Source organism: Bactrocera oleae, chromosome 2 (assembly GCF_042242935.1).
Source record: "Bactrocera oleae isolate idBacOlea1 chromosome 2, idBacOlea1, whole genome shotgun sequence".
NCBI classification, from domain to species: domain Eukaryota; kingdom Metazoa; phylum Arthropoda; class Insecta; order Diptera; family Tephritidae; genus Bactrocera; species Bactrocera oleae.
Genome location: NC_091536.1, coordinates 91,409,044 through 91,429,223, shown reverse-complemented (window position 1 = coordinate 91,429,223; position 20,180 = coordinate 91,409,044). Strand labels below are relative to the sequence as shown.

General features: G+C 33.1%; 1 protein-coding gene across 1 annotated transcript in view; it reads left to right on the top strand.

Moving 5' to 3' along the window:
- The window catches only part of LOC106623287 (serine-rich adhesin for platelets), a 56,582-nt gene that overhangs the window by 12,179 nt on the left and 24,223 nt on the right, over nt 1-20,180 (top strand). Inside the window, exon 2 of the mRNA XM_036356883.2 lies at nt 15,151-15,760. Within this exon, the coding sequence (XP_036212776.2) occupies nt 15,713-15,760 (48 nt within the window). The 5' untranslated portion in view covers nt 15,151-15,712. The remainder of the gene's footprint in view (nt 1-15,150; nt 15,761-20,180) is intronic.

Genomic DNA, 20,180 nt, shown 5'->3' with positions numbered 1-20,180 from the left:
AAAATATAGTTAGTGTGATTGTATATGAATGTTATTAAAGAGATGGCATGTCTATTGCTTAGTTTGCGATTTACAGCGATTTTGACGGCGTATAAAAAGTTAATTATAAGGCTATGTCAACAATGAATATAGATTAGTAGGTTATAAGATAAAATTGTTATAAAACATGGACCAACGCGAACAGTGGCAGTAGTGCTGTGGTTATGAAACGCAAAATATTTAATCTCTCGTCAAACTGTTACTAGCAGTTACTAAATTTTGAGCTGTCTCGCCTAGAGTTGTGCTGTTGTAATAAATGGAATTCTTAGTCTCTGCTGTATGAATGATGCTGTTATACACTTAAATTTTCCAACCGATAGGTGAAAGTTACTGTTTTATTGCATTTCTTGCTATCGTGTTGTTTTGTAAAAATATCAATAAGAATCTGACATCTGTTTGCTCTCAATAAATACTAATGTATGCACTCTTTCAACTATTAAGAAATACATAAACTATAAGTATTTTAATGCGAAATATCTTCATGGTTCTCGAAAACTTCTCCAATGATTCTTACTGAAGCTTTAATTATGATATTTATTGACTACCATTACTAACTAATATTCTAATTAAACATTAATCCTTAAATGTCATTTCTCATTTACTTGATGCGACAGTTATAAAGCTTTACGGTTTCTTCTGATAGAAAGTATTTTTATTAATACTATAACCTGCAACATTTTAATTTAGTTTCTTTATTATTTCTATGTTTCTTATTTATCTCTTATAGAAATTTATTAATTTGCATTTTTATTGTGAATGCGTCAGCCAAAAGCCAAAAAATTACTATTTTCATTTAACCCACAAATTCTCTGTAAACGCGAAGAAACAAGTTTGGCCAGGAATGGGTTCTAAATTGTTGCTGTTGTTGACTACCAAATGACAAGCGTGTTAGTTTACGTGTTATGCTAATTTCTAATGCGAAAAAAATAACAAGCACAAGCAATGTTGCAGCAATTCGTGCTTTCTCATTAAGAAATATCACTTTTTCTTATTCTTGATCTTAATGCTTTTGTATTGAATTCGACAAATAGAGTGACTTTTCAAAGTAGTTTAGATACTTCTATGTAGGTACGTTTGTGTTTATGCCTGTTTGTTTTCGGCTAATGGGCCATGTGTTGAAGTTGAAAATTTCGGAATGAAAATGAAAAGTATATTTCTTTTGTTATTCAAAATTGAGTTAAATAGTCAAAGGTTTCCTTGGCATTTGCGTATGCAACTCTGATGTGAATTGCGAAAATAGTCAATGTCGAACATTGACTTTTGTTTAAATAGTAATTGTGGTCAGAATATGTCTGGTAACTTCTTTGTTGCTGACGAAACATAAATGGGGGTTTTCTAGAAAGGCAGCGTTTATGTCAAGCGAAAGTTTTTATGCATTCAGAAAAAATTTTGTGTGACCTTGAACTTAAATGAATTGTTCTGTAAACAAGGAACTGCTGCAATTAACCACTTTTTGAACCGAGTCTAATTTTTCAGACTTATTCTTGACTAATAGCTAAGACAGCTTTGGGCAGCATTGAGGAACTATCAGAAAGATGGTTGAAGAAGTCTATTCAAATGGTTTTAGATTAGTAATATTAAATTTTTGAATCATAGGGTACCTCCCTATGAATTATCATACGTTGGCTTCCTTCTAACCCAAAAGAATTGCTATTACAAATATCAAAGAAGCTCCTTTCATACAGCAAATAAAAAAGTTTTCCACGCAAGCAATTGATTTCGATCGTTCAGTTTGTATGGCAGCTATAGAGGTCCGATATCAGCGGTTTCGAAAAATAATCGTCTTCTTGAGAGAAAAGGAGACTAGTTCGCACATATACAGACAGACGGAAACGGCTAAATGGACATCGTCCTTCATGTTGTACATTTATATATATGGTATATTTTATATGTTCTCTGACATTTCCTTCTGGATGTTACAAACTGTTTGGTGAATTTAAAGGAACCTATTTAGGGTGAATATGCTTGATCAGAAAAAGGCTTGTTCGATTTTGAAGACCAAATTATTGATGGTTCTACGCACACAAACATTGTTATTCAAGTAATCTAGAGTCATGCTTTAGACTCGTACGATGTCTTGTTGGGATAGTTATACAGTGATTACTGATATTAAATAATATAATATATGCTGATCGAGCTACTTTTTTGCATGGTCGTATGACTTTTGGTGTTATTGTACAAATTATATTTCAGAAACTTCTAAATGAACTCTGACAATTGAAAATTTTGTGAGAATTTTTTCCATGTGTTTAGATTTGTCATTGCCTGCCAAGTGGCGGATTCTGGGAGCGGCCTCGGAAGTACACAGCGCTTATCAATATCCATATGTATATTTTTCATATAATATATATGTTTTTTTGCGAAAAATATAAGTTTGTTTCGTTTAAAAATGGAAATCCTCGGCAATATTTAGTTGAAAGTCCAGCTCTAGAGAGGATGCGAAGGAAAGATTAAGTAAGAAAAATATAAAGAAAAAATCGGAAAATCTTACGAGTACTTGATCTCTGGTTTGAAGGATGCAATCACACATCCTGCAACCTTTCTAAAATATCTATAAACAGTGTTGTATTTAAATATGTAAAATACGTTATGTGTCATACAGGTTTTAAGGTGGAATTAACCGTTGGTTATGTTTTCGAAGAGTACATGTGAATACTAATATAAATACGAAGGTAAATTCACACCTCCTAACTCGTGAGCTGTCGATGGCGGTAAGTTGAGACGTGACAACAAGGTTGCAGACAAAAATTAATACATAAATAGGAATTCCTAATCTTTGCTGCAACGTTAAAAATACAACAAAAACTGACACAGCAAAACCTATTCGAAGAAATGATGCTCAATCAATGACTATGCTGTTGTAGTTGATTGACTGATTATCCGATTGACTAATTATGAAGTGGCCCAGCAACAATGCAACAGAAATAATAAATAAGCTCTTCTGTCAATGTTGTTGTTATTGCAGCATTAGTGAATCACGAATTGTTTTCTATCGGAAACAATGAACTTGTAAACTCAATTTGTTCAAGTTTTTGTTATGCAACACTTGCGGAGGCGCCACGAAGTGTACATGTTGTATATTTATGCATATTTATTCGTTTATTTGAAATAATTTTAAAGTTTTGAACAAATATATATTATGTATTCTGATGTATGTTTCTATTTCTGATTTTCGAACTAGTATCCAGCTTTGAAAAGATTTGATTTTGTTTGAATAAATTCCCATATATATTATATGTACATATGTATGTAACTTAACTCGATTTTTCTACTTTTGCAACAAGTTGCTAATAGTTTTGTTCACCTAACGGTTGCTTGTATCGCCTAAAATTAATCGAGATATATTATTTATTATATATAAATGTATATATGTATAAATGATCAGAAGTATGTGTATTGTATAATTGAGCAGAATTATGGCCGATGTTATTAGAAAAACTATTTATAACTAGCTCCTTAATCGATTAATGGTCTGGCTCTCAGTGCGGATATTTGAGTGTCGAGAACAGTGTAAAATCCTAGAGGAGCCTATTCTGTGGCAAAACTCAGCGCAGCAATGACCTTTTTTTGTGTTTCGTTTCCAAACATCCATTTTACGATCAAGATCGGAGACCCTATAAAGTATATACATACATATATACGATGTTTGCAAAAGGAAACGTCACGCCCTATAAAGTATATATGTATAAATGATCAGCGTGACGCGCAGAGTCGATTTGGTCATGCCCGTCTGTTTATCTATATACAAGTATACGCGTACCAGATACAAATATTTTTATTTCTTTATATGCTATAAGAAATGGAGCTGCGAAGGCTATTATATTTTCGGTGTATCCGAAGTTAAAGTTTTTTCTTCTGTTTGAATAAAATTCTGTTACTTTGCGTTGATTCTATCAGCGATGTGTTTAATACCAAAGGGATCAGCCAAAAATTGATGAATCTCTATTCGACATCTCTTTAAAGCAAACACGATGACTTTCAATGTTATCACCGTTCAAGAGAGAAGACAAGACTTATACGTGTTCTAAGAACTCACGACAATGTGTCAATTACCGTTGAAATATAACAGAACATTGAAAATAAAATCTCTAAACTATTATCTACTTATCGAGAGATTACCTTTTGTAAGACATTTTATACTTTACTACTTTAATCCCCTAATAATCACTTACAACTCATTGTATATATGCTATTCAAAAAAGTTATTATCATTAAAAACATGATCTTCAAATATCTAATGTTACAAGCATATCTATAATTTTTTTTTTTAACGGTATTGGAATAATTCGAGTGTCAAAAAGCTGATTTTGCATAATTAAAACATAACTCTTGTGCGGCCGAAATCTTCATAAATAAAATTTTAATGATTTTAATCATCTTTACGTAGTTAACTGAGTTTCACCCCTGCGTCCGTTTCAAATTTGCATTTGTTGGCAATCATGATTTTGATGTAGAAATTAATTTATTTAATGATTAAACATGCATTTTGGAATTTGAAGATTTGCTAGTTTCCACTCATCTACACTTTGATAGCAACTAGGCGTACGTCTTAAATATAATATATACGTACGCTTTTGAATGAGCTAATATCCAATTACCGTTGAAGGTTTTGATGACACGAAGCAAATGGAGAAGAAGTGTTAATTGGCTGCGCCGCAGGTGTAAACCCGAAATAACGAGAAGCTTAAAAGAATGCAAAAAAATATTTATATGTGTGTATATGTATAAGATAATATTGCATATGTTCATGGAGAAATAAAAATACTTAAAAAACAATAAATATATTATAATGGATAATGTCTTGAGGCCAGCATATAATAGGCGGAAACTTTTAAAATCATATTTAGTTTCCTCAAGATGTTCGAAATCTTCCATACTTTCTTTATGTAGAATAATGATATTAAATCTTTCTCTTAGTAGTAAATATTTTTGCTGGTTGGTGTTAGTGTTGTCCATGTTTTACTCCATTATTTTTTATACATGACCTATTTTCAATTTCCGGTTACTAAGCTTAAAATATATTCCTGATACAATAGTGTAGTGTTGGAATCTGCTTATATTTAAAATATTGAGTTTCGTGTGTTATTGTAAAATGAGTTTTATATATAGCATGCTATAATTTATTGTGATGCGTCCAAGGGTGGATATTTTCAAGATAACGTGAGAAACTCCTTCCAGCCGAGATCACCACAGTAAGCTCACATACACAGCATGCCTTTCAAGCAGAATTGCGAATTATTTAATTAAAAAATTTTGAATTAAAGATTAAATTTTCATTTCTACTACCGATGTTGGGTCCACACACACACGTCTCGGCACCAGTACTTATACATTTGATGGATGTAGGTTTCTCAGCTACGTTGTCAAGCAACTCTTTCGCGGCTTTCACTTCGTTTTTGCAAAAGATTTAGGATTAAGATATGCAAAATGTGTTGAATAGGTTCATTAGAGATATTGAGATCCTCTATTATCTCTCTGATGCCAACACGACGGGAACTTTTCAATCATTTTTTTTTTGTCGATGTCAACGAAGTTTTTGATATCTTCACAACCCTCACTGAATGGTTTGTGAATAGTTTGTGCCACTTCTGCAACATTTTCAACGATTCCGTAGTCATGATTCCATTGGAAAAAATAAAATTTCAATCTAACTCGTTGTTCAGTTTTTTTCCATGGTAAAAATTGCCGGACAAACCTTTCGCGTCGTGGTAAACAAGCAGCTGCGAAGCACCTACTCATTGACATATAAAGATCAAACTTTATCTTAAAAAACTTTCTACTAATCTATGGAAAAATATAATTTTACAGATCGGTTCTCCCACGCAGTTTATGGTAAATGGACCACATATGAAGATTTGTTTTCAGGTTGAAATTTTCGCTTCTGAACCATTGATAATGATCTGATTTTATTTGACATGTTTCTATGATCTTCGTGTTATCAGCTATAATAAATATGATTGAACTCAGCTATTCAGTACCTAACCAAATGAACAAAAAAGCTTACTTCCTTAAAGCAGAATCCAACTCAGTCTTTACCTCACTTAATAAGACTAGATATTAGATTTGTATACTCAGTATACTTTGCATTGGAACAGAGCTTGGCAGCTCTCTCTCGCTGGGACTAGGTATAAAAAATTTATCCATTATAATTTTTTTCTAAAATAATACAATAGCTGAAAAAGCAAATATATTTCTACAGAGTTTTGGTGAAATTAATTAAACGTAATTCTTTTATATAATACAGAATGAGCTGGCTAATAGGATTGGAAGTTAAAAAAAGGTTAAAACGCAGCCCTAATGCTGCATGCTAATTGATTTATATTTCAAAATATTATACGAAAATTAAAAAAAAAATATAGTTTTTTAGTACAAAGTTATAATTTTTCACTGGGCTCTAAACATATCAGATATTAATTTGTAATTAGAACGCTTCACAGTTGGTCACATTTCAGAAATAAAAAAAAATTCAAATCAATTCGTTTTAATTAGGCGCCCATATTGATTTATATGGAATATGCTGCTTACAAGTAACACTTAAAATAATAAAAAAATATACAAGTCATACAGCAAGTGTTTGAATTAACTTCATTAACCACACATTTTTTTTTTTAAATTTTTTTTATTGATTTAAACTCTCAATTTCATTTGAGAGTTCGTTGTATTGATTAACGTCATTTGGCTATTATCTTCATGTTGCTTTTTGTGCCTTAGTATTTCCTGTTTATCATACAAGTCAAAGGCTATGACAGCGGTGGTATTATGAATAAGCAAAAAATTTCGAAAAAGTAACAATACGAAGAACAGTGTTATGTAAATATGTAGGTAAATAAATCTATGTGAATTGTATGGACACCCTGTAGAGTTATCGGAGCTTTTAACTTACGAAATTATGTGTATTAACAGGGCATGATTTCTTTATTTATCTTTTATTAAGTTTGATAATATTTGGAGGAATCTAACTTATATTATCGAAAAGGCCTAATTTTGACAATTAACTCTGGCAATAAGGAAAAACAATATGTTAGGTGATTCTAGGAACTCGTGTTATTTGAAACAAAATAAATACCGGAACCTTAATTTAGGTGCGACTTGCTAGTAAAGTACTAACGGTTTTAACTAAATTGAAAATTTTCCGCATATTACGGATTTGTAAAAAAAACCTTTTTTTTCAAAAATGTGAAATATTAAAGAAATAATACTGTGAAGTTACAGTTTAAATTTCAAGTACATATATGCAATGGTCTTCATGTACCGTTAAAGTTTTACGTTCTGAGGATAGCTAACCCGACAATAGCTGATTAGACAAGGATTTTTTAACATCATTAAAAAAGGTTTGGACATGAGTTGACAGAAATTAAAAAAAAATATACTAATTTTAAAAGTAATGGCTATTTGTGTTGATCCAGGTCCAACCGACGCTCCTTGTTGTGACCATCACTAATCCTTGGATTTATATTTACAATTAATCGGACAAAAAACTAGTTTTATTAATAGATAATCTGGCGATTGATTGAAGCCCTTTTTTTAATAATCAAAAGAGCGGCCGAAGGAAGATTTTTTCGCAAAAAAACTAACAGTTAATTGCTTATAAAAAATCGAAATTAAAACATTCTTTGATAATGTTTCATGTTTTCAAAAAGCGGTATTTCACTGAAATCTACCGAGTGATTTCCGAGCAGTGGTCCCCAGTTCAAAAAAGAAACTTTTGAGAAAAATACATTTGTGTTACATTTATAAGTATCGAATAACTCGAAAAGTATTTGTCGGATTTACAAATTTCAGAGCACAATTCTAAGGTATTAGTTTATACTTTAAGAAAATGCAAAAATCGATTTTAGAAAATTCTGACTACCCCTAACCCCTTAACTGAGCACATCATCGCACAGTTATCATATTTATATTATACATTATATTTCCTAATGGGTTCTTTGCATAGATCCGTATACCTTCTTATAGTTGAACACATTTGAAGTCTGTAAAGCTGACGTGTATTATAATGCATAGAAGAACCTATGCCTAGCTATGTAAGTTAGCTGTCAAAAAATAATACACGCAAAATAGATGAATTAAACTTTATGGGAACAATACAAATGGGTTTTAGTAACAAAAGAAAAAAATAAACTAAAATAACAATAAAATGTCAATGAGCAATGTTGATGGTGGAGTTTAAAGACAGATCATTTCGACTATTGCAGTGGAAAAGTGGAAAAAATATTAAAATAAAAATATTGTTAAAATTATCTTACCCTATCATATCTAATTTACTAAAGGGTTTACCAATAAGAACAACGTGATGCTAAAATGAAGTAAAACCCTCAAATTTGGTAACATTGGGTTCTGTTTTTTTTGTTGTGTTATGTAGATGGAGATGTTATGCCATTTCGGCATTTACATATCTCCACTCGTTTACGTCAATTTCGATGACCCGGTGAAGCATTTCGGCTAGAAATTCGGCTATAGTGCGCTGAATGTTCTTCTCGAGCTCCTCGAGCATTGCTGGTTGATTGCCGTAAATCTTTGGTTTAGTATAATAATCATCAAATTTTGGGGGAAAAAGTTAGTCAACATCGCATTATAATGTTCGTTATTGATAGTAATGGCATTTCCTGCCTTATTACGAAAGAAATAAAGACCTATGATACCGCTACACCACACTCTACACCAATCGGTAAATTTTCAGAAGCCATAAATGGTCCCCATTTGAGATGATCATTTTTTGCGCGAAAATCTCGTACAGTAGACCCCGGAGAACGAGAATTTGCGAAATAATCTTAAGAATTTCCAAGCCTTGTACCATAGTGAAACATGACAAGATCAAAGGACAAACCTTCCTAAATACTCTGACAAAATTTGACACAAATCCGTAAACAAACATGGCCGCCACGAGCTGTAAAATTATGTTATCCCTATTGGTAGACGCTGTAAGTTACTTTTTTGAAGAAATTTAAGTTATATTAAAAAGTTTCCTGTTAATGTTCTAGTACCCTTTGAATATGAAATGAAAATGGAAATAAATTTTTTGTCTTGCATTTCTCTCCTATATTGATATTACCGATTCGCTTTTGGAATACTTTTTTGAGCCCAAATTGGCCAGTAAACTAAATTTCCTCAAAATAAAAATTTTACTGGGATAATTATTTTTTAAAAGTCTTATATATAAAAAAATAAAATGTATTGAAACCCTTTTTTGGCACCTAGTGTTCCAACATGCACGCGCATATACAACGCACGACATATACAAATTAACACAACCTGTTTTTTTCTTCAATCATATTTAATCTAGAGGTGGTCTTCAAATTAATGGCAGTCATGCCGTAAAATGCGGGTAAGACTTAACTTGGTAACTCAGTGGCAAATTAAGTTCAAGTTTAAATATACACATATATTTTTTTTTAGAAAAGTAATCATTTCTTGGGCAACATAATTGAATTTCCAGTATATAACCGCAAAAATCTGTAAATAAATTAATTACGGCTGGAACAGTCATAAGCTGGCAATTAGCCAACATATGGGCATACTAAAAATGCCTAACTCAGCGGCTGACTGCTGGCTGTCGGCTGCGAAAATCCAAAATGAAAAGTGAAGGTGATTATTTTAAAATTTTTGGTGTGATGCTGTTGTTGGTGCGCCTGCGGGCAACTGTCTTGGAGGTAAACATTTAATCAAATAAATTATTCTCATCGAAGGTAAATAAGAGGTATTGGCTTGCTAACAGCATCAGCGACTAGAAAAAAGAAGAACAATAGTAGCAAAAGAATTACAAAAACTAATAATCGACTGCTATACGCTGACGCTGGTGTTAACAAAGCGATTATGACGATTAATACAAGCGAACAATTGTTGACGCAAGTTTTCAATCATTCAAAACACATCCACGCAGTAGAATACCACTAAAACTGGATTTGCTCACAAATAATAAGACCTATCCCACCGTCTTGGTGGGGCGTCCATCTGATGTACAGTGTTATAGTTATGTTGTAGCATATGAGGTCTTGTTTACCTTGACTAATAGAAGGCATGGAATGTTTGAAGGTATTTATGTATGGTATGTCTCTTCGGGAGCCCTTCATGAAATTATTTACAATTATTTACACTGTGGCGAATGTTCTACATTTGAAGTTTGAAATGAACGAAATTCCAATTGAAGGTCGGTTCTAAAGTGTAAACCGGTGAGAGGTGGCACATAAATACTACTTTACATACTTAGTTGTGTTATGTGTTACCAACTCATCACATTAACTTTGATGATTAAGAGACGCAAGATTTATACGAAAGCAATACTATAACTTAAAAGTTTGACGTCTGCACTCAAAACAACACTAAGATTATAAACATACCGCCCTACATAAAATAAATATTTAGAAATGCATGATAATAAATATACCTGAATTATAAGCCCGCCTCCTACCCAACTTATTGATTTATGAGACATTTAAAAATACTAAAAAAGATTGCTACCGGTTTTGGAAGGAGTTACTATTATACAAGTAGTTGAACATAAGTTTGAATGTAACCGAGTCAAATGAACATATGAACAATTACTTACATATATAAAGAAGAAGAAGAACTGTTAACTTCGGTTGTACCGAAGCTATAATACACTTCATAAAAGCAAAGCTTACAAGAACTTGATTTCAAACGTTCAGTTTGTATGACAGCTATATGGTATAGTGGTCCGATATCGGCTGTTCCGACAAATAAAAAAGTTTGTTCAGATCGATATCTCAAAAACTGAGTAGTAATTCATATATGTACAGTCAGACGCACATGGCTAAATCGACTTAGCTCGTCATGCTGATAATTTATATAAATACTCTATAGAGTCCCTGTCGTTTCCTTCAGGGTGTTACAAAAATCGTAGCAAACTTAATAAAACCTGTGCAGGGTATACAAATACAAGTAGATATATCGACATTATTTGTTAACGTTTGAAAAGTATTTGATTTAGTTTGGCTTAAAGTTGTTTTCGGCAAGATCAAGAATGGCTTGAAGACATATTTGCATAATTGTCTATAGAAACGGAATGGAAGTTTGTAGGTAAAAGTGGGTCGTAAACATGCGATACAAGTATAAGACTATTTTGAGCGTCTTTAACTAAGGCAATGATAAGATAGATAACACAACTGTTAGTCGGGCATTTCTTCCTACAATTAACAAAATCTAATATATACTAGGGTGGAGTGAAAAAAAGTTTTTTTTTTTGCTTAGTCTGAGTGTAAAATTTGTAGACCATAAAAAAAGACGATTTTTGGAAAAAAAATTTTTTTTTAACATATTTAACATATTTTTGATAAGTGCTCTAGAAGCTGTGGAGAGTCCTCTTTTAGCCAATTAAAAGTTATCAACTTAAAAAAATTTTTTATCTTTAATGGCAACATGCTTTCCTTAAGCGTTAAAATAAATTTTGAGTCAAAAACCGTCAAATTCGGTAATTTTTACATAAATAGTTTAAACCAAAAAAAAAATTTTATTGTCCAAAAAAATTTTACTTTAGAATTAAATAGGCCGCCTCTGGATGGTAAACAATTTTTTTTTGTTCCCAAAAGTTTCCTTTTTATATAGTCTACAAATTTTACCCTCAGGCTAAGCAGAAAAAAAACAATATTTTTTTCTCTCCACCCTAATATAGGTATACCTACGTATCATTTCGTATTCCTTTTAAAATAATTATGAGCATCTGCATTCCTGTGATGGAATTCTTACCGTATATCGGAAATATAATATTATATATGCAGCTAGAACAACTTAATAAAAACAAGTAAGGAAGGGCTGTAGCCGAATATTTTATACTGTTGTAGGGATCAAAAAGGGTTGTACGAGGAAAAGTCAACCAGAGAATTGAAAATCTTTTTACTAAATATATAAGGTTTTGTTAAGAAAAGATGTTCAAATAATTTCATTAAAATATCACACATATTGACCGATATAGGCATACGGCCACGAAGTAATACTTAATCGGTGGTTCCATGGGAGAGTCTTGAAGTGGGAGTTAGTTAAGTTTAGCGGATTAAAGTTTCGTATTCCGGTATTTTCGATGCTTCCTGTTACAATACAAAAAGACATACGGTATAAAGTAGAACGGAAGTTTGAAAATCCTTTTAAGGACGCATTATTATCAGTCCAGTTGACAGTCTCTGGTCGGATATACATCTGAGTAACCGCCGGGTTTTTCCACTCGTCTGTCATGGGGAGCATAATGTTATCTTAATTTGCGCCCGAACCAAGTTCTTCTTTACTTTGGTTTTCTTAAAGTCGAATCGAGGTCACTAGGTAATTACTTATAGGTATGTATTCATTACAAACATTTGTGTATATATGTAAGAACTTGTGAAATAAATTTTAAATATGTAAATTTAGAGCTAATCCGATTCTGCATACTCACTAGACTATATACGAGTATGTATGTGTGGGTTTGTGGAGGAATGCCGATATATGGGTTTGACTTCTCAGCTGTTAACATGACAGCTTAAGTCTATTATGGATGTTTTATCTACAATACGTACATACACACGTAAGTAATAATATATTACGTACGAAGTTATTTGTAGGTGCATGGGTGTGTGTGTGTGTGTTGTAATAGTAGTAATTGTTTGGATTGCTTTATAAGACATGAATAGCTTTTGTTACACTCATTATAACGATACAAAAAGGGTGTTATGTAATTCTTTTTTCTTTCAAATACAAAATAAATATTTTGAAGAATGTACTTTACATAGTAGTAGTAACAGCATTTCATTGCGATGAAGTATTAAGAAAAGTAAAAGTTTACAATCATCGCTGATTGAAGCGGCGGCGTGTACGCCGTGCATATTACGTACATGCATACATGTCCATATGTATGTATGTGTATGAATGTATGTATATGCCTGTCTGTGAGGTTATAATTTATTTATGTACTGTCTGTTATTATTAAAAATTAATGAGTTTTGTGGGTGTTGTCCGAAGTGAGTTGCCGTAATTTCAGAGCTTTTGTTTGATTTTGCTACGGATGAGCGGTGTATGTATGCGCATGCGCACCTGTACCGATTATGCGCTGTATTCATTTGTTATTATAGAATGTATGCAAGTATAAGCTTGTATCAAATTGATATAATAGGCGTGTAATCCGATCGCTAAGCGATTGTAGGGCGTTTGTTAAGTCTGTAATGGATATTAACTGTTGTTTCTATTGCTGTTTTTTATTTTATAGCAATATTTATCAATATTAATGTATGCATGCTCAACGAAGTGATTGCTAATTGTTGGACCCCCCGTTTTGATTTAATGATGCTGTTTAATAGCGATCACAATGAATTGGAAATAAACCCACATTTATTAGATGCATAAAATATGTCAAATAAGTAATTATTAATGCATGCTGCAAACGAGATTTACAATCTATACACATATATGAATTGTTTGTTTAATAATTTGTATAACTTTTGTTTTTGCCTTTAGCAGCGTTTATCAGTGAAGTTAGGTTCTTTGACTAACTCCCAACAAGAGGGGCTTTCCATGTGTGGGCTGCACTAGAATAATTTAAAGATACATGTGTACGGATCACTGATCACTGACGCCGGTTAATTGAGTTGTGGACACAGCCTTTTTACAGATATATTAAAAAAAAAATTTCAGTGCATCTTAGGATTATTTTGAAGCAGAGGTAGGTAACGTGAATGTCTGATGACGCACCTAGTCCTTTAGGATCCCCATTGTGAAACCACCGGAACTTAAATCCCCTTACACTATGATGTCCTCTATGAACCATCCTGTGGCCTCTTTTGTCATGAAAGCCGCGACCGATATGTGCGATTATTTTCCCATACAAAGCCTTGCATCCGCATATAATATGTTCTAAAGTCTTTTCTTCTTCTATTTCTTCTATCTCTTAGCAGCTTCTACAGTAATCGTTGTATGGAATCCACAGTCTCCTGGTCATGTCTCCTACTAGAGTTCTTATGTTATTCCTTTTGAATCTCAATAGTTTGTCTGCTTCTTGTTGTTTTCTCTTTATCAGAGTCTAATTGTAAGATGGTTTCAGAACTGGCTAGTTCCTCTGCAGTTACCTGGAATATCACTTTGTCCGGGAACCCATTGCAGGATTATCGTAAAATAGGATATTAACATAATTGAACTAAACCTGGTAAGAGATGAACCTCGTTAATTCCGGTGGAAGTGAGAAAAAGCATAAATTTTGTCAGTAGACATTCCGAGAAAAATTGTCTTCAGCCTTGTAACACTTTTTCAAAGTTTGCAGAAAATCACTAACTTCAAGTTTCAATGAAACTTATTTCTTTACATTTAAAAAACAAAATTTTAAAATTTCGTTTATTGAAGGAGTTCATCCGATTTCCCTAAAAGGATGTTTTCTTCAACGGATGATGTAAAAGGTTTTCAACTGTTGTTTTATGTGGTTTTTTTTTTACTCTAGCTTGTTTTCCAAACTGATTAATGACTATCTGTTTCTCTGAAAGATGGAACAGATTTTGTATTTTAGAAATATATTAAAAATTATTGTACGCATTTTTCTAAATATTGCACCAACGGTAGGGGTTTGATATATCTGATAAATGAGGTTTAAAAAAACGTTAGAAAACTTCTAAAAGGCTGATTGATTTTAGGTAAATTTTTTTTTTTATATCAGAAATGCAATTGTTAGGCTGAAGTCTTCACACTTTTTTGGTCGAAGAAAATTCCAGTGCATTTATTTATTATGATATCTTTTCTGTTTGGAATACTGGCGAATGTCGTTTGTGTATTTGTGTATTTAAGATTAAGTCTCGAATTGTGCCATTTTGCCAGCGAAGCTTGGAATAGTCTTTTTGTCACCGAAATTTTTCTTTAAATTTCCGAATGCTGTTAAGTTTCCGAATGCGGCTAATATTCATTCATTATTCAGAATTTCGTGGAAAAGATTTAAAGCCACATGACTCTCCAAACTCTCCTCATATTTGTATACTCACATATCATTAACATATAGGGGCATAACAAAAATGTGAACTAAATTTATTAATGCATTTGTTGTGCAAATGAGAGCATGGCCAACTGAATGTGGTCAGAAATGTATTCCGCATCACTAACCTGTTTTAATTAATTTTTTCGTTTTGTTTTACCTTTCTCCCACTCCTTTAGCCAGTAAACAACAGTAAGCAGTAAACAGCAAGCAGCAAGCAGCCTTCAAGCGGTCCAGCGGCAATTGCAAACATTTACAGTTTTCCGCCGTTACATTGCCAGCCGCCAGCAACATTTCACACGCAACTTGCACTCGTTCTACTCTTGTTCCTTCACGCTCCTATCCTTAAGCCAGCAGCGCGCTGCATAATGCATTCGCTTGCTAAAAGAAACTGTATTTCAACGAAACTTTGTACCGTTGTGTCAGCGGTATTACCATTATGAATCACCGCGTGACGTGCACGTGAATCATAAAGGGCGAAAAGCATTTAGGTGGTATCTTATTCCCCTTTTGTTGTTGTCTTATTTGAATACCAAATTTGCGTGGATCTTAAGTGCAGAAGCAGCAGCAGCAACCAAAGCAGCTGCTAAGATTGGAGAGGTCGGAGGATCAAAAGTGATCTTTGGTACGACGCTCAAAATTTGCGTGGGCAATAGCGGAAAATATTGTCGGGGAGACGTGCAAAATTAAGTCAAGTGCATAAGCAGCAAGGCGCTGGTGAATTCTTATCGTGAGAACGTTATGGCATCACATTTCAGTTGGTTCGTCAAATTACTCTTCCTGCTACTGGTAAGTCAATATGTATAAAATTAAATATTTATAGCATTCTTTTATTTATAAAATGGTGCATACGCTGACGTAAAATTCATCGAACTTTGCGTAAGACAGTATAATATCTGGATGTATATAGAAATCAAAATTTTGATTAAATATACATATAAGAAAAGAGAGATATCCTCAAATTCTACGATATATAGAGCTTCTACAATATACAGTGACAACCTACGAAAACCTCTTTCTTCTTGGCCCTGATAGAAATGAAAACTTTTGTAGAAAAACTACGATGTCCGAACTTTATAAAAGCATAAGCAACACAAAACAATTGAAAGAGTTTCTAAAAAGACTTAGGTCATGCGTAGTATTGTTTTTATTTTGATTAAATTTCCTAAATCAGAAAAATATATTGAATGATTTTTCTTCAAAAAATAGCACTGTTTGTGTTCAAAGACAAAACTACTATATGATACATCAGATGTTTTAAATATTTAATTTAGTACTGCTCCAGAATAGCAGTTGCTTCGAAAGACAGTCCAGATTGAACCAAAATTATTTTTGCTTTAAAACTATGACAAAATCAAAACAATTTTTACTTGTCATGAACGTGCCCTATTTATAATTTATATTATTTCAGTATAAACTAGGATGAAGGAAAAAAATCGATTAATTTTTCCTTACTACCAAGTTAAGTTGTCAATGGTAGGAGTCTTAACAATCAGCACAGCGCTTTAAATCTGCCACAAATTTGTTCAATAGCATTTCGTTTGACATTATCTGTAATACAAATTAAGTTGAATAATCGATCTAAAATTATGTGAAAACTTCTTTAAATCGCAATTAATTAAACAATTAAATTCAGATCCATTATCTGCAAGCACCCCGAAGCTAGCCTCCCAACCTAAATAAAGCAATTTGTACAAAAATAGCACCAATATAAATTGCCACCAATAGAAAATTGATGGTTTTCGAAGAATTTCGCTAATATGCTAATAACGGCAATAAATGCTTCATTAATTGTGGCCAATAATGTCGGTTGGATTTGTAAACTTTGCCTTTCGACGGATGTTCGTGTTTCGCGTTGCTCTCGTTATGTCGGTATGCGCATATATTTTCAACCATTTGTATGCATGAAGCGCGCCTGTGCTGCTGCCGTTGCTGCTATTGTTGCTGTTGTTGTTATTGCTGTTGTTGGTATGGCATTACATTGTTAAGCTGACTGTTGCAATTTGAATTGATTGAGTTGCAATTACAAGCGCAAGCCGCCACTGCTGTTGCCACCGCTTCAGCTTTAGCTTCTGCTGCCGTCTCCGTTACTATTTACCAGCCAATCGACGATTGTTGTAGTTGTTGTTGTGCGAGTGTGCAATGATGGCGATAGTGGCTATTGCCGCTCACATAATTGGTTAATTGCATGTGGCATTGCAATATAGAATACTAGAGTTTGCCGAAGTGAGTTGGATTTAAGTGACCAAGTAGAATTTGTTGTATTACAAAACACGCACACGCACACACATACATTCGCAGATATAGTAGTTAGCGTATCGGCCATTCAGTAAGTCAGTTGGTTAGTTTGTTGGTTAATTAGCAGATCGTTCGAGCGAATGAAGCGCATTGCCGCGATCATTTTCCAGCTTTCCCTCTCTATCTTTTATCATTAGTACTTCGCTTTGACTAGCGCTGTGTCGGCAATGCCGTTAGACTTAGTTACAATTTCAATTTCGTGCTGGACAGTGCCTACTGCCTTATATATGCATATAAATTTACATTACATTTTCGTATACATATAGTCGTTCAGAGTGCTTATATGTATGTATGTATGTAAATGTGTGTGTAACATTATTATAATGGTATCGGTTTCGGTTGCTATTTGAACGCTCATTAGGTATAAATAATTGCACGCGATTGTGCGCATGCGCAACCTCTGCCAACACACCGAAGCAGCAGCAACGCACATATACATACATACATACATACAAGCATACACATACATATGTACATTCATGCGAATGTTGAGCGTTTGTAACAACTGCGTCGCGTTGCCAGCGCTAGTCTAGTGTGTTGGCGCTGCAATCGCGCACAATTATAGAAAAGCCATTGTATTGTCGCTATACTATAATTTGTGAATTATTATTGTGCGCTACTCAAGCTTTTAGCAATTCATACTATGGCGTATTGTATGAGTGCCGGCCAAAGGTGGCAGCAGGAGTGACCAGCTTGATACAAAGAAAACCATTCAAACTGGTCGCAAATAAACGGAAAATAAAAACTAAACCAATTCTAACTAAATTACAAACAAAAGATTAAACGAAGTATTACAACAAAGAAAATATATATCTTTAAACTTACAAAGTAGTGATGGCGATCCCGTTAACTAGCGTACATATGAGAAACACAAGATATCGTAAGAGCTTAGAAAATGTAATTTTTAAATTATTTATTATTTCAAGAATATAATTAAAAAATGCTAAGATGATCTGTTGCCTCAAGAAAGTATAGGTAAATGCTTGAACTTTTCAAAACTTCCCCTATGTTCTTTGCCACCTCTCTCCTGCTGAGTTCCAAAGGATGATGTAACTAATATTATTATTATACTGTTTCAATATTCCGAACATACGTTGGAAAGTTATTGTCTTAAGTGTAATTTCACTTAAATATGTTGAAGTGTGTGCCTAAAAAAAGTGTTTCTGCGGAGAGTTCTTTCTTATTACTTTCATATGAAGAAAACCTCAGCTGAAAGTCGCGTTTTGGTGAACATTTTCTACGTAAAAATCGCATTTTGAAACCTGGCCAATCAGCCAAATCAACGGCAAAATCGAATAACAACGATTTCAACGTAATGCTGAGTGTTCACTTGGATCGGAAGGTGATCGCTACCGGCAACCACTGATCAAAGTGAATCAAACGATTGCCGAAAAACACTCAGTTTTGTGACTTAACACGAGGAAATAATTTTCCATCATGACAATGTTCGTCCTCATCTTGCAAGACTGGTTAGAAACTATTTGGAAACTTGCGGCTGGGAACTTTTGCCTCACCTGCTTTATAGCCCAGACCTTGCCCTTTTTGACAACCATATGTTTCGGTCGATGCAGAACATCTTCACTAGAAATACGGTTCACATCAGAATGGGTTATTAAAAAGTGGCTTGATCCATTATTGGCCGCCAAGCCGACGCAGTTTTTTGGGATGGAATTTACCAATTTCCAGAAAGATGAAAAAAATGATATATCTTCAGATGGACCATACTTTGAATAAACGTGCTATTAAAAAAATAATAAAAACCGCACGAATATAGTTATAGGCCCAATATTTTATTGCTCGTCAAAATATTTCAGAGTCAGAAAAAAGTAGTAAGTTGCCACTGTACTTTTATTTTATCAAAATTGTGAAGTGGAAAATTGAACTGATGAATTAGAAAACTACAGCCCAGAGCATACTAGGTATTTTTAAAATAGATGAGAATAAAGTTTTACAAATCGATTTAAGAAAACATTTTGTGTTGACACATATAGACTCTGGCGGTTTACTTATTTAATAGAAAGCATGTTCTAAGCTTGTTTTTTTTCAAACATTTGAAACATCGTTTTTAAAATGTTAAAGTACTTTAGTATACCAATCCCGAAATTGCACTACTTATATCGGCAGTTTTAAGTTCATATGTATATCTGAGTGTGTGTGCTTACGTGTTATTCTCGGCAACTTTTCACTTACTTGTAAAGTGAAGGCTTCAGTTCAATCGTAGTATACCGATTCGTTACATTTGGATGCCGCCTGAGCAACGGGGGGTCCGTTTGATATGTTAAAAGCGTTTGATTAAGTTTATCAAATAAACATATACAAATAAGATTATTACTCGGTGGTTTCGGTTTTTAAGTAATTTCATCCCAACAATTATTGCTGAATTTTTTCTGAATATTTTGAAGATTTTCCATACGCAAACTGATTGATAAGTTTGTGAAACAGGTATACAAATTCTACTAGTACGTGTATTACTTACTTGTAGAAATATTATTGATAGCAAAACTTGTTTGTAAATAACGAAAAACGGTAAGTGTATGTATATATTTAAGTTGATTTTAGTTTTGAGGTGAAAGGGTTTTATTTATTTATGTGTAGTAATTAGTATGTAAACGCAATTCTTGGTTTATTTATGTGCATACTCTTTACTTGTTTTTGTTGGATGCTGTGCGGGTGCTATTAAAGTAGACAAATGTGTTATTATGTCACAAAAAAAGGGTTGCCAAGATGCGCGAGTATTAGACTTAATACAAGTATATGTTTTTTTTTTAAGTTAAAGGTGTCATTCTATATTAAATGTAATTATAGAATTAATTTTTTATTGAAACTTCTGAAAATTGTTAAGGAACTTAAACTAAGCAAATCTAAAATCAATAAAGAATTCCCCTGAATTGCTATTACAAATTTATGTTTA